The sequence below is a fragment of the Dendrobates tinctorius genome, unplaced genomic scaffold (genome assembly GCF_039654945.1).
Source record: "Dendrobates tinctorius isolate UK_male_01 unplaced genomic scaffold, ASM3965494v1 ptg000155l, whole genome shotgun sequence".
In the NCBI taxonomy this organism is placed as follows: domain Eukaryota; kingdom Metazoa; phylum Chordata; class Amphibia; order Anura; family Dendrobatidae; genus Dendrobates; species Dendrobates tinctorius.
Genome location: NW_027361822.1, coordinates 21,254,563 through 21,270,123, shown reverse-complemented (window position 1 = coordinate 21,270,123; position 15,561 = coordinate 21,254,563). Strand labels below are relative to the sequence as shown.

At 42.5% G+C, this 15,561-nt stretch overlaps 1 protein-coding gene across 3 annotated transcripts in view; it reads right to left on the bottom strand.

The window, feature by feature from the left end:
- Positions 1–564: 564 nt before the first annotated feature.
- LOC141051099 (uncharacterized) overlaps positions 565–15,561 on the bottom strand; it is an 82,154-nt gene continuing 67,157 nt past the window's right edge. For 2 of the 3 annotated variants that reach the window (XM_073547977.1, XM_073547976.1), the window contains exon 3: positions 565–2,485. In XM_073547977.1, the coding sequence (XP_073404078.1) occupies positions 812–2,191 (1,380 nt within the window). In that variant the 5' untranslated portion in view covers positions 2,192–2,485 and the 3' untranslated portion in view covers positions 565–811. Of the gene's footprint in view, positions 2,486–3,678; positions 3,805–15,561 lie in introns of those variants that run through there. The other variant, XM_073547975.1, reaches the window with a different exon arrangement.

The window sequence follows — 15,561 nt, the reverse complement described above, 5'->3', positions numbered from 1 at the left end:
TGGGTGGGTGCCATGACCCAGAGGGTCCACTCTAAAGAAAACGACTCAGCGTAAGCTGACTCCTTCACAGGGTCACACCTGCGATGAATAAGGACGAGTGCTAAGCGACAAAACATCGCCTAGCACTCGGACCAGTATTCAGCTATGGGGCAGCTCCCATAAATGTTACTTTTCTCAGCCGTTTTCAGCATCCGAGTGAAATCGCAGCATGCTGCGATTTGCACACTAACACTCGGCCGAGTCTCAGCTCACTCGCACCCATATAAGCATATGGGTGCGAGTGACACAGCGCACATCACTCGGATATCATCCGAGTGCTGTGCGCTATATACCAACAATGGAGGAGATAGAGAAATTAGTTTCTCTGCCTTCTCCGCAGCTGTGCTCCGATCTGCTCTGTGCGAGAGGCTCGGTGCACAGTTACATGACACTCTGCTCCAGCTTGCAGCAGAGCAGGAACCGAGGGTCATTAGCATATCGCATCCAATGCTCTCGCATCAGATGCCATACGCAAGTGTGACCCTGGCCATATAGTGAGTATTCAACAAAAAGAAATATACAATGCATGTGGAATATTGCTTTTTATTTGCATTTCAGCTAACAGATGTCTGTTAGTAAATTCAAATATTTTTAATTCTAATGCAAGTTTTAAATGATTTTATTATTGTTCACATTTACTTATCTTTACCTTAGCTGTTAGATGTTTTCTTGTGCCATTTGTCAAACAATTATATGAGATGTTTTGATGGTCAACAATATATGATTTATAAATAAAGCATTTCTCACTTTAAAGATATTATATTAATTTTTTCTATGTGTGAATTTTTTTATGCTTAAATAGTTCCGAAGAGTGGGTGAAACATTTCCCACATTCTGAACATAAATGTGGCTTCTCCCCTGTGTGAATTCTCTGGTGTCCAACAAGATTTATTTTCTGTGCAAAACATTTCCCACATTCTGAACAAGAAAATGGCTTCTCCCCTGTATGAGTTCTCTCATGTACAACTAGAAATGATTTATGAGTAAAACATTTAGCACATTCTAAACATGAAAATGGCTTCTCCCCTGTGTGACCTATATGATGTATAATAAGATTTGATTTGTCTGCAAAACATTTCCCACATTCTGAACATGAAAAAGGCTCCTCTCCTGTGTGAATTCTCTGGTGTGTAATAAGATTTGACTTCTCGTTAAAAAATTTCCCACATTCTGAACATGAAAATGGCTTCTTCCCTGTGTGATTTCTCTGATGTTTAATAAAATGTGATATCTCTCGGAAATTTTTTCCACATTCTGAACATGAAAATGGCTTCTCTGCTGTGTGAGTTCTCTCGTGTGCAACTAAAAATGATTTATGAGTAAAACATTTCCCACATAATGAACTTGAATATGGCTTCTCCCCTGTGTGAATTCGCTGATGTATTATAAGATTTGATTTCTCTGAAAAACATTTCTCACATTCTGAACATGAATGTGCCTTCTCCCCTGTGTGAGTTCTCTGATGTTTACCAAGATGTGTTATGTCTGGAAAGCATTTCTCACATGCTGAACATGAAAAAGGCTTCTCCCCTGTGTGAATTCTCTGGTGACTAAAAAGGTTTGATTTCTTGTTAAAGCTTTTCCCACATTTTGAACATGAATATGGCTTCTCACCTGTGTGAATTCTTTGATGTTTAACTAGACATGATTTAGATGTAAAGCATTTTTCACATTCTGAACAATAAAAAGTCTTCTTCCCTGCACAAATTCTCTCATGTGTATCAAGATCTGATTTCTGATTAAAACATTTCTCACATCCAGAACATGGAAACTGCTTCTCCCTTATGTGAGTTTTCTCATGTTTAACAAGACTTGATTTGACTGTGAAACATTTCTCACATTCTGAACATGAATAAGGCTTCTCCCCTGTGTGAGTTCTTTGATGTATGACTAAATGTGTTTTATCTGCAAAACCTTTCCAACATTCTGAACATGAATATGGCTTCTCCCCTGTGTGAATTTTCTGGTGTTTTTTAAGATTTCGTTTATCGGCAAAACATTTTCGACATTCTGAACATAAATATGGCTTCTCTCTTGTGTGAACTCTCTCGTGTGTAATAAGCTGTGATTTCTGGTTAAAATATTTCCCACACTGTAAACAAGAAAATGTTTTATCTTTTGTGTGAATTTTTTGATGTATAACAAAAGACATGTTGAAGGAAACATTATCTCCATACTCAGAATGTAAAAATGGCTTCTTTTCTATAAGAGCATTTTGATATTTAATGCCCCTTATGTGCCATTTATATTTATTAATTGATGGTTTGTGATGAATCAGGAGGTAGAACCTGTTTAATAGGGCCAGATTTTAGATCGGTGCTGTGAAGGGAAAATGGTGCATCTGGAGTAGTAACATACACTTCAGTTGAATCTTTTGTGACATCAAGGTCATATGAATTAAAAATTGAGGCTGTCATCTGTCCCTCCGATCTCCTGATACAGTCATCTGCCAAGAATAAAACCAATTATTATTTTTTTTTAAATAAAATAATTGTAAAATTTATCATTTTACAACATATCTATTTAAAATATACATGAGAAACTGCAAAGTTATGTGGCAAAATTCAATAAGACAAAAACAGTTCACAATAGAACAGTAGACCTCAACATGAACCACTAGAGAATGATGTTCGGTTCTTTTTGTTCATTCTTGCTCTTAAATAGCAAAATACTGGCCTGAAAAGTCATCAAAAATACTCCCTACATCAATTGGAAGCACTTGGCAATCCAAACTAACTAATATTTTCTGCCAGATAAAATATAAGACATTTAGAGAGAACTTTTTAACACACAGTTCTAACCTGGAATTACACTCATTTATACTGCACCACTGGAGCTCTAATGAGCTCTGACCAGAAAAGTAGAGAAAGTATTATTAGTTTTTTGTATACCCTTGGCCTGGGTCAACTCATAAAGTCCCATGGATTCCAGTACCACCTTTATGCTGACGACACTCAGATCTACCTCTCTGGCCCAGACATCACCTCTCTGCTGTCCAAAATCCCGGAGTGTCTATCAGCCATAGATGGATCTAGGCTGCTGTGCACACACACAGAAGCCCCACCCTGCCCCAAGCTTTATTTAATTGTGCACCTGTGTTTGAACCTGCATCGCCCTTCATCTATGTTTCCTGGTTGGGCAATGTGTGGAGGCTAAACCTGACATGTCTACATTCAGACCTGGTTGGCCTTCATCTGCACTTGCCTTATCTGGCTTCATGGGAGCGATCTAGATATGCTCAGGTACGGATTGCACTTAATGTGGTCTTGCTTTTAATGTATTTAGGAGGCCATATGGCACAGTGTTTATTAAAAGCGTAGAGTAGGACCCCCCACATGAGATTGCCTTGGCGCGGCGGGGTGGCTCAATTGAATTGATCAATTTTTTTGCCAAATATCTCATTTTGAATACAGTCAGATATTATGTGCATATGCACTCTATGCTATGCGTTCTATCCTTAAGCGGCGCTGGCTTCTCTCTTTTTTTTCTTGTTTACAGTCCTGTGGAAGAAGAGAATGCAGACATCTCTCTGGTGTTGTCCTCTTACTGGATACAACTGGAGGAAACATATACAGGGACTGAATTTGTTCTTTACATACAGATAATTATAGGCCATGTGTATTTAGTCCTGTCTATTACCTGGTGATGTGAGGGGCTGGGGAACCTCCATCATGACGTCCTTGTACAGATCTTTGTGTCCTTCTAAATACTCCCACTCCTCCAAGGAGAAATAGATGGTGACATTCTGAGACCTTATAGGAACCTGACACATACAAGGATACCGTCATCCCCCCGATCCCACCATAGTGTTACTGTATAATGTCCCAACATTCCCAGCAGTGTCACCTCTCCAGTCAGCAGCTCAATCATCTTGTACTTGAGTTCTAGGATCTTCTGGTCATTGATGTCCTCATGTATGAGGGTGAAGTTGAGGCATCGTGATTGTGCTCAGGGGTCTTCCCCATCCCTCAGACACAGGGGCCTGACAGTGCTCATTGGAGGTCTTCACTACTGTGTAATCCTGGTTATGGAGAGACACATTAATAAATCTCACTATAGACATTTCCAGAATCCTCACCTCTCCAGTTCTGTCCATCTGTTATTCCCATAGATAAGAATGATGTAATGTGACGTCATCAGAATCTCTCACCTCTCCAGTAAGCCGGAGGAGGATCTTTAGGGTGAGGTGTAATATCCTCTCCGCCATCTTCTCCCTGTCTCTATCCATTATGATGGGTCAGTAAGTAAAATGCTCTTATACAGAAGATCTCCACCAAGAGGATCCAATATTGTAGGGACCTGAATGGTGAGAAGAGGTCTATGTAACATCATAGAAGATCACAAGAGATGTGACGTATAGATTTTTAATTTTTCATTTCTCGATTGTTGGAAAATCCCTTTCATCCCTTCTTCTTGAATACTTGCCGTTACTGTACATCATGATGTAGAGGCAGTTTTCTCAATGGAAATAATATTACACAACACAAATTTTAAAGGCTGATTATCAACTTAGATGTTGTGGTCAATAGCGGCCCTCTCATCCAGGTGGTGAATAGGAATGAGCGAGTACTGAAGTATTCGGACTCGCTATACTCTTATCGAGTATACCATAATACTCGGGTATTCGGTACAATTAGCGAGTCCAATGATAGTCAATGGAAAATGCGAGTAATTGTCTGCTGGACCCTACAAAGCGGTCTGGGGGCTGAGGAAAAGGCTAAAAAATGTGTAAATGTCAAACAAATGTATGCTGTAAACAAATGTATATAACATGGGGGCACCTGGTCAGGGGCTGCACGAGTGGTTTTACACCACTGCTTCACTAGAATGTACAAACACTGTTTGAAGTCCTGTGGTTTTTTGCTGGCAGAGCGGGACTCGCACGCCACTTACGCAGTGCCAGTGATATATCAGTAAGAGCGAGTGATGATGGAGGCGATCTTCTGACAGCTAAGTGAGTAAGAGGTGTAAGGAGAGCGATCTGCCCCAGGGGCTGTGTGATGGTTAACGCAGGAAGAAGCCACCCATCATCATCATCACAAGGGATTCACAATAATAAAGCTTGGACTACTGTCCTTGTTCCACTGCCACTGCCCAATGTGTAGGCATAGACATAGTGTCTTCAAAACATTAGCCCTAGGTGCTGTATCATGGTTAATGAAGAAAGCAAGGCTGGTCTGAAGGGCTAAACAATTATAATGAAGCTAGGACTACTAGCATAGTAGTTGCAGTGCCCAGTGTCCAGGCATAGCCATAGTGTCTCCAAAAATTAGCCCATGGGGCTGTATCATAGTTGCTGAATGAAGCAAGGCTGGTCTGAAGGGCCAAACAATTATGATGAAGCTAGGACTACTAGCATAGAGGTGGCCATGCCCAGTGTCCAGGCATAGCCATAGTGTCTCCAAAAATTAGCCCAAGGGGCAGCATCATAGTTGATGAAGGAAGCAAGGCAGGTCTGAAGGGCCAAGCAATTATAATGAAGCTAGGACTACTAGCATAGTAGTTGCAGTGCCCAGTGTCCAGGCATAGCCATAGTCTCTCCAAAAATTAGCCCAAGGGGCATGATACCATGGTTGATGAAGAAAGAAGGGTCTCACTATCATCACAAGCGCCTCTGATGGGAAATATTAATTAATGTAACATTGTTTTTAGCTTATTGACCATGAGGTACATGTGGCAGAAGCAGGATGTGAAAACATGTGTAAGAAGAAGAAAAGGGACTTGTATGGGAAGGGATGGACGTGACTGATCACCAATTTTAAAAAAAATAACGTTTTGGGTGACTTTAGGTTGGGATACTGTCATCTGGAGGGCTTAAATACTGTTGCGAAATCCAGTCCTTGTTAAATTTTATCAGAGTCAGCCTGTGTAAAATATCAGTATTTCTATGATAAAAAATATATAGATTAATTCTCACATACAGAGTCTAGTCCAGCTAGCAGAGGCTCTGGTTAGAGTGTGACTGAGCTATTCTGAGTTCCTTGGTTCATACAGCTGTACCTCACTTGTCAAAACGTATAGGTCACTTGTCAGAACTGTCAATATGTGACTATTCTGAGATGATGAATGAATCTCCATAGGTTTAAGTTTCCTAGGCTAAGGTAATACATAACTAATTATATGCATATTGAAAAATAGCTGTATGCTTATTCTGTAAGATATTAGAGTTCTACTAATATGGAAGAAGCTATAAACATAGTGGCAAATCACCCTATGTGGAAACAGACATTTACAAGTCTAGGGGGCTAAATAGTATATAAGCCAACCTAACTCTTGTTCAGGAGATCTCCCATAGCTGGAGACTCTCGAACACCCGGACCACAGCTGCTCAAGGCCATATGTAAGAACAATGCTTGTTTTTCTCTTCAAATAATTATTGCATGTTATGAACTTACTTTTTCTCATTTTTGCAATCACTTTTTGAATGAACAATTAAACAAGATTTATTTTATCCTCAATTCAACATTGCTTTTATTTTTTAATTCTCAACCGTGCACTTACTTGAAAGTAAGTAAGGAAGAGATATATTTTTCTTCAGCCTGTCTGCATTCTCTGTAGTCAACCGTGTGCGTATATCTGTGATGATTGCCCCAGCGGCACTGAAAACAAGCTCTGACATCACACTAGCAGCAGGGCAGGCCAGCACCTCCAAAGCATATAAGGAGAGGTCTGGCCAACTATGAAGCTTGGATACCCAGCAATTAAACGGAACAGAAGCGTCAGGAAGGACACAGGTATGGTCACTTAGTTGTTGACCATCTTTTTCAACTTCTCCCTCCTTGATATGGTTACTGATCCAGCTAGTCCTTGGTGATGAGCCGGTTTACTGTAGATGGCCCAGTTTGTGGACATTTTACCACCACCTCTTTTGGATCTGCTTGGCGTGTCTCTCCTCATTAATGCATGCTGTTGCACAGAGCTGGTACCTCTGCTAGCAGTGGTGTCTGAGGGTGCTGTTGCCATCAAATGATCGACAATGGCCTTCTTGAAGGATTCCATTGTGAAACCCCTTGGTGACTGCAACAGTAGCGAAGGAAATTTGTCCTTGTACTGTGGGTCTAGAAAAGTGGACAACCAATATAGGTTGCTATTGAAAATGTGGATTACGCAAGGTGTAATGAGTGGGTCACCGAGGAGGATGGCAGGAACAGGCTAAGTCACCAGAAGACCAGAGAGGTTGGTAACTAAGCGGATTGCAGAACCCTGATCCTATCCGCACAACTAGCAGTAGCCATGGAGCGTTCCTATGATGCCCTGGACGCTTCATCACAGCCGGAGGACTAACTAAGCCTAAAGACATAAAGATGAAATCTAAACTGCCCCGGAGCAGATCCCCAAAGGAATAGACAGCCCCCAAACATATGTTGTCGGTGAAACAAGATGAGACACACACACAGGCAGAGAACAGACTAAGCAAACGGTGGGGCCCAAGCTGTCTAGACAGGACAGGACAGAAAAAGATACTGTCTGCAATCACACACAAAACCCTGAAAAAGTCCAACACTTCTGATATACTAAAAAACCTGAGATTTCACGATCTCACCCCCGCTAGATCAGCACTCTGGTATAAACTGGCAGCAAGCAAAAAGATACTAACATAACAGGGGAGTGAACAAGCTACAACTTATGAAGCAGGACCCAGCGCTGCCCCCAGCAGGGAGCACGCTGAACCCTAGCAGCAAAGCAAAAAAAGACACAACCAGAATAGATGCAAAGGATTAGCAAAAGAATCACTTAGCTGAACATGTAGATCAGGCAGGGGACAAAAGATCTCCAATTGCACACAGAGGAAAAAATCACCAGCAACCTTCAAGAGCAGCCAGCTCCATTATATGCTCCCAGCCAGCAATCCCAGATTCCCAATTGTCATCGACAGGTGTAGAAACTCCATCCACCTGGCCAGCTCCACTACTCTCAGTAACCCCCAGAGGGAGAGGGAGCTTCGGCTCAGAAATCCGAGCAAGGGAGTTCACAACACCAAGGGTCTTGGCACAGACAGTCAGATATGAAGTGTGCCATGTGTGCCAAGCTGCAAAAAGGAAAATCTGCCACCAGAAGGAGGAACAATACCCATCCTCTCCTCACACTGACTCTCCTCCTCCACCTCCTCCTCTCCAGCCCACCTATGCTGGACAGACAAGAAGCTGGGGTCGGGATTCCCCTCTGTAGCATGAGGTGTCTCCTCGGTACCACTGAAAAAGAAGTACTCTCCCTCCTCATTTTCATCATCCTCTTCATCCCCCAATCTTACCTGATGATATTGGCTGGGCTGGGTAGGGTCACCCATTGTGAAATTTTGCTCCATACCCAGCTGCTGGGCATGCAAAGATTCCATTTTTTGATTCTGCAGCGATTTTTTTTCAGCAGACATAGCATAGGGATGGTTACGCTGATAATAGGCTGATTACCGCTCACAAGCTTGGTGCAGTACTCAAAGTTATCAAGCACCTCACAAATATCAGCGATCCACACCCACTCAACAATTGTTATGCCTCTTGGCAGAGTCTCACTGACAGGCATGTTTAAGCTGGTATTCAACAAGTGCCCTCTGCTGCTCACTTACCCTTGCCAACATATGATATGTTGAGTTCCACCTTGTTGGCAGGTCGCAAATGAGTCTGTGGTTTGGCAAATTAAATTGCTTTTGAAGCGCTGCAAGATCGGCAACAGCGGTTGAGTAATGGCGGAAATGGGCGCAAATACGGCGCACCTTCTCAAGTAGGTACGGCAAGTCAGAGTATGTTTTTATAAATTTCTGCACCACTAGGTCCAGCACGCGAGCCATACATGACACATGTACCAGCTTCCCGAGCTTTAAAGCCGCCAACAGGTTACGCCCATTGTTGCAGACAACCAGACCAGGTTGAAGTTGCAGTGGGGAGAGCCACTGATCGGTCAGTTGTTTTAGTCCTTGCCACACCTCTGTTGCAGTGTGTGGTGTTTCACCTAAGCAGATCAGCTTCAGCAGAGCGAGTTGCCGCTTTTCCGATGCGCTGCTGCACAGCTCCCAACTTGGGAGTGATGTGGAGGGTAATTCAGCATAGGATGAGGAGGAGGAAGAGGGGAGACTGGATGTATATGATGAGGCGGAAACCCTGACTGAGGTTGGGCCCACTATTCATGGGGTAGGTAGGATATGTGATGATGGTCCAGTTTGAGACTTTGTCCCACCCTCCACCAGGTTGAGCCAGTGTGCCGTGACAGAGATGTATCATCCCTGGCCACAAGTACTTGTCCATGTGTCTGTTGTAAGATGGACCTTCCCAGCTACGGTGAGAGCACGCTTTAGATTGTTTAAGACATGCTGGTGTAACGTGGGGACGGCACACCGGGAAAAATAGTGTCGGCTGGGAACCGAGTATCGTGGGGCAGCCACAGCCAAAAGATCACAGAAAGACTGTGTCCCCACAAGCCTAAACATCAACATCTCCACGGCTAGCAACTTGGCAATGTGCGCGCTCAGTATTTGTGCTTGTGGGTGTGTGGCTTGGTAGTTACAGCTCCTTTCATACATCTGGGGCATGGACAATTGGGCGCTTTCCTGGGACAAACAAGTGGATGAGCTTGTTGTGGCCTGTGTCTGTGCAACCGCAGCTTGTGAGCAAGAGGTATGATGATCACCTGCTTCCTGCCCAGCAGATTGGAAAGGACATATCACAGGCGACATGGCAGTGGTCTGACCCGCAGTCGCAGACACTGATTTTGTACCCTGTTGTTCAGCCCAACGACTAACTTTTATTTTTTATGCCCTTAAATCAGAGAGATATTTCACACAAAATAGTTAATAAATAACATTTCCCACATGTCAATTTACTTCAGCACAATTTTAGATACATAATTTTTTTGGTTAGGAAGTTATAAGGGTTAAAAGTTGACCAGCGATTTCTCATTTTTACAATAAAATTTACAAAACCATTTTTTTAGGGACCACATCATATTTGAAGTGATTTTGAGTGGTCTATATGACAAATACCCAAAAGTGACACCATTCTAAAAACTGCACCCCTCAGAGTTCTCAAAACCAAATTCAAGAAGTTTATTAACAAGTCAGGTGCTTCACAGGAATTAAAGCAAATTGTAAAAAACTGAAAATTTAACTTTTTCCCACAAAAATGCTGCTTTAGCCCCAAATTTTGCATTTTGGCATTTAGGAACTCCTAATTGATTTTTGGAATGCAAACTGACTGGAATAGTGTATGTCATGTTGCGATTGGAGAGCCTCTGATGTGCCTAAACAGTGGAAACCCCGCACAAGTTACCTCATTTTGGAAATTAGATCCCTCAAGCAGCTTATCTAGATGTGTGGAGAGCACCTTGAACCTACTAGGGCTTCACAAAATTTTATAATGTTGAGCCATAAAAATTAAAAAATCCATATTTCTTGCAAAAATGTTGCTTTAGCCCCAAATTTTTCATTTTCACAAGGGTAGCAGAAGAAAATGAACCATACAATTTGTTGTGCAATATCTCCTGAGTATGCCGATACCACATATCTGGGGGAAAACCACTGTTTGACTGCACGGCAGGGCTCGGAAGGGAAGGCGCACCATTTGACTTTTTGAACGCAAAATTGGCTGGACTTGAGAGTGGACACCATGTCATGTTCGAAGAGCCCCTGATGTGTCTAAACAGTGGAAACCGCTCACAAGTGACCCCATTTTGGAAACTACATCCCACAAGCAACTTATCTAGATGTGTGAAGAGCACCTTGAACCCACAAGGGCTTCAAAGAAGTTTATAACGCTGAGACTTAAAAATTAAGAAAAATACATATTTCCAGCAAAAATGTTGCTTCAAATTATTCATTTTCACAAGGGTATGAGGATAAAATGCACCATACAATTTGTTGTACAATTTCTCCTGAGTACGCAGGTACTCCATATGTGGGGGAAAACTACTGTTTGGGAGCACGGCAGGGCTCGAAAGAGGAGCGCCAATTGAATTCTGGAGCTCAGTTTGGGCTGGAATAGATTGCGGATGCCATGTCACATTTGAAGAACCCCTGACATGTTCAAACAGCAGGAACCGCCACAAGTGACCCCATTTTGGAAAACATAACTCCTGAGGAATTCACGTAGGGCTGTAGTGAACATTTTTAACTTTTGAATCACATAATTGTATAACATTAATCTGAGTAAATGGAAAATTACCATTTTTTTCCACTAAAATGTTGCTTTGGGTACAAGTTTTTAATTTTCAGAAGGGATAAAAGGAGAAAATGAACTGAACAGTTTGTTACACAATTTCTCCTGAGTACGCCGATACACCATATGTGGTCGAAAAATACTTCTGAGGCACAGTGCAAAGCTCAGAAGGGAAGAAGCGCCATATTGGAGTTCATATTTTGCTGGATTGGTTTGAGCGTGCCATGTCACATTGTCAGAGCCCCTGAGGTGTCAGAACAGCAGAACTCCCCCATAAGCAACCCCATTTTGCAAACTACACCCCCCATTCATGTAGGGGTGTAATGATCTTATGCACCTGACACATTGGTACGTCAAATGTGGTGAAGGGGTTAAGAGTTATCAGTGCATTATCTAATATTACTGCCCCCTGCTGGTGCCCAGTAATGGGGAATCCCCAGCACTTACCTCCACCTGCAGAGCCGCACACCACATATATGGCTGCTCTGTGCACACAGGACCTGTGAGAGGTCACAGGAGGGGAGGAGTCTGGGGTCACATTATCAGGGGGCTCAGTCTATACAGGACTGTGCTGTGCTGGTTGTCATGTTGTTGAATGAGGGGAAGTTTATGTGTGGGGTCAGGAGGGGTTTACAGGGTGGATGTAGCAGAACCGTGTGAGTAGGAGGTGTACGGAGCGGAGCCGTGTGTGTGTACGAGGTGTACGGAGCGGAGCCGTGTGTGTACGAGGTGTACGGAGCGGAGCCGTGTGTGTGTACGAGGTGTACGGAGCGGAGCCGTGTGTGTGTACGAGGTGTACGGAGCGGAGCCGTGTGTGTGTACGAGGTGTACGGAGCGGAGCCGTGTGTGTGTACGAGGTGTACGGAGCGCAGCCGTGTGTGTGTACGAGGTGTATGGAGCCGTGTTTTGAAACATGCGTTAACATTTATGCCATCTTAGGGTATGTTTCCACGTGTCGTATTGGCAGCGCTTTGGATGCAGCTCTGCCCAAAGCGCTGCCCCCTTTTGTATGCGCAGTGATTCCGCTTCTGTTGACTGAACACATGCGGAATCACCGCATCCTATACATAGAACAATGCTATTAATCTTGCGGAGACTTTGCATCTCCGCAAGATAAATAGACATGCTGCGGTCTAGAAAGATGCGCCGTGTTTGAATGCATAGTGGAGCTGGGATTTCATAAAATCCCCTCCACTATGCTGTAACATCTGGACGCTGCAGATTCTACGCTGCGGCTGTACGTAGCGTCGAATCCGCAGCATTTATTGACCGTGGAAACATACCTTTAGGGAAGAGACACACTGGCATATTTTTCGTCCGAGAATCGCATTGTAAAACTCACACTGGCCGGCACCTCTCCTGACCTGAGCTTGACAGCTGCATAGTAATCCATCACACTGTCATGCTCAGGTCAGGAGAGGTGCCAGCCAGTCCGTTCAGTGCGATACGATTATCGCAGGAGAAATATGCCAGTGTGTCTCTGCCCTTATCCAGATAGTTCATGTATAGTCCTGGAGGAATTTAACTCCTTAGTGACAGAGCCAATTTGGTACTTAATGATCAGGCCAATTTTTACAATTCTGACCACTGTCACATTGTAAGGTTATAGCTCTGGAACGCTTCAACGGATCCCACTGATTCTGAGATTGTTTTTCGTGACATATTGTACTTCATGTTAGTGGTAACATTTCTTCAATATGACTTGCGTTTATTTATATATAAAAAAAAAGTAAAAAAAAAACGGAAATTTGACAAAAATTTTTAAAATGTTGCAATTTTCAAACTTTTAATTTGTATGCCTTTAAATCAGAGAGGGGTGTCACACAAAATAGTTAAAAAATAACATTTCCCACATGTCTGCTTTACATCAGCACAATTTTGGAAGCATTTTTTTTTGTAAGGACGTTATAAGGACTAAAAGTTGACCAGCAATTTCTCATTTTTCCATCAAAATTTACAAAACCATTTTTTTTAGGGACCACCTCACATTTGAAGTGAGTTTGTGGGGTCTATATGATAGAAAATATCCAAAAGTGACACCATTCTAAAAACTGCACCCCTCATCTTGTGCAAAACCACATTCAAGAAGTTTATTGACCCTTCAGGTGCTTCACGAGAACTAAAGCAATGTGGAAAGAAAAAATGAACATTTTACTTTTTTCACAAAAAATTTACTTTGGAACCAATTTTATTTTTATTTTCACAAGGGTGTCAGGAAAAAATGGACCCCAAAATTTGTTGTGAAATTTCTCCTGAGTACGCTGATACCCTATTTGTGGGGAAAAGTCACTGGGTGCATGGCAAGATTCAGAAGGGAGGGAGCACCATTTGCCTTTTTGAACACAAAATTGGCTGGAATCAATGGTGGCGCCATGTCATGTTAGGAGAGCCCCTGATGTACCTAAACAGTGGAACCCCCAATTCTAACTGCAACCCTAACCTCAACACATCCCTAACCCTAATCCCAACCATAACCCTAACCATAAGACTAAATCTAAGGTTTTATGTGATGTGTTACACCAGGTACTAAAGGAGGCCTGGGGATAAATTTCTACACAATGTACCCAAGACAGGTTTCACCAAGCACAAACTGAACTCAAAAAATATTTGATGGTCATGATTGATAGGAAGCCATTTTTCTTTAAACAAACTTATTTTGAAGAAAGGGCAAAGGTACAAAATATGTTGTCTGGTGTTACCAATGTCTAACAAGTTGTTCCTTACATTAGCTTTTTGAAAGATCATAGTGGTCACCTGGTACATGACCATCCTTCCATAGTGAAAATACTTTATACTTCATTATATACAGTTGTGCTTAAAAGTTTAGACACCGGGGTATGTAAATTTTTGAGCACAACATTACCTGGAAAGTATTGTATTGCTAACAGCAGATGAGATCAGCTCATTTCTTCCACAGCCAAATCTGCTAATGCTAACTACAGAATCAGGAGACTTTTTGGATGCTGCTCTATGCTTGGAAGAATTGGAGCTTACTATAAGGTGTATTGCCAATGAAAAAGCTGTGCTCTCTTTTGACGAATGATGTCAAGATACTGACAAGAATACAGGCCAATAAACTGAACAGAGTGATGTTCACTTTCATACATCATGAAATATCCACTTCTACAAATATTTGGCATTGTTAAGTCTTCAGATCCCATCAGATAACTACAGAGGTAAGGCCATATTCTCATTAATATTGTAACAGCATTTGGGAGCTTTGAGTGGCACTACCTCTGGAGCACACTGGAATATATTGGGGTTTTATTCTAAGTAATATTGTTATAGTCTGGCCCCAAAGCCAGAATAAAGACCAACGTCAGAATAGAAGGGGACGCAGCTGTGGCTTTCTGTGAGGTAAAATATTTCCTGCAATGTTTTACTGTACAGACAGAGCCAGCTGCAATCCTATGCTGTGCTATCTGTATACTATCTTTTGCCTCCTCCCCTGCCCAGGAGATGAAGTATGATCAGACCATGTCCCTGTACGGTCGGACACAGCCAATGCACAGTACACAGCAGGGGCACATTTATAAAATTATCTCTGCGCAGGAACATGTTTTTAACAAGTCCAAAATGTATTTACCCTCATCATGTCCTTTAGTCTTGCCTGATTTAAAGTCGAAGTGTTGGGGATTTAGCCACTACAGTTATGATCTCTCCACACGAGACATCAATTTCACCACAGCATACAGTAGATAATATAATAGGGACCAACAGGTGTTCCACTACACCCAATCCAGCAGATGGACACCCAACCAGGAGTGGTCACCAAACACCACCAAAGTGGCATCAATTTCACGAGAGTAGAAATAGTATAATAGGGACTGACAGGTATTCCACTAAACCAAATCCAGCAGATGGACACCCAACCAGGAGTGTTCACATTTAAACAAATGAGCCTTACCCCACATAAATGGCATCAATTTCACGAGAGTAGAAATAGAATAATAGGGACCGATAGGTCTTCCACTACACCTAATCCAACAGATGAACACCCAACCAGGAGTGTTCACCAAACACCACCAAAGTGGCATCAATTTCACGAGAGTAGAAATAGTATAATAGGGACTGACAGGTATGCCACTAAACCAAATCCAGCAGATGGACACTCAACCAGGAGTGTTCACATTTAAACAAATGAGCCTTACACCACATAAGTGGCATCAATTTCACGAGAGTAGAAATAGAATAATAGGGGTCGATAGGTCTTCCACTACACCTAATCCAACAGATGAACACCCAACCAGGAGTGTTGACATTTCCAAAAATTATTGGTAGACACAACCAAAGTGGCATCAATTTCATGAGAGTAGAGATAGTATAATAGGGACCGACAGGTCTTCCACTACACCCAATCCAGCAGAGGCACACTCAA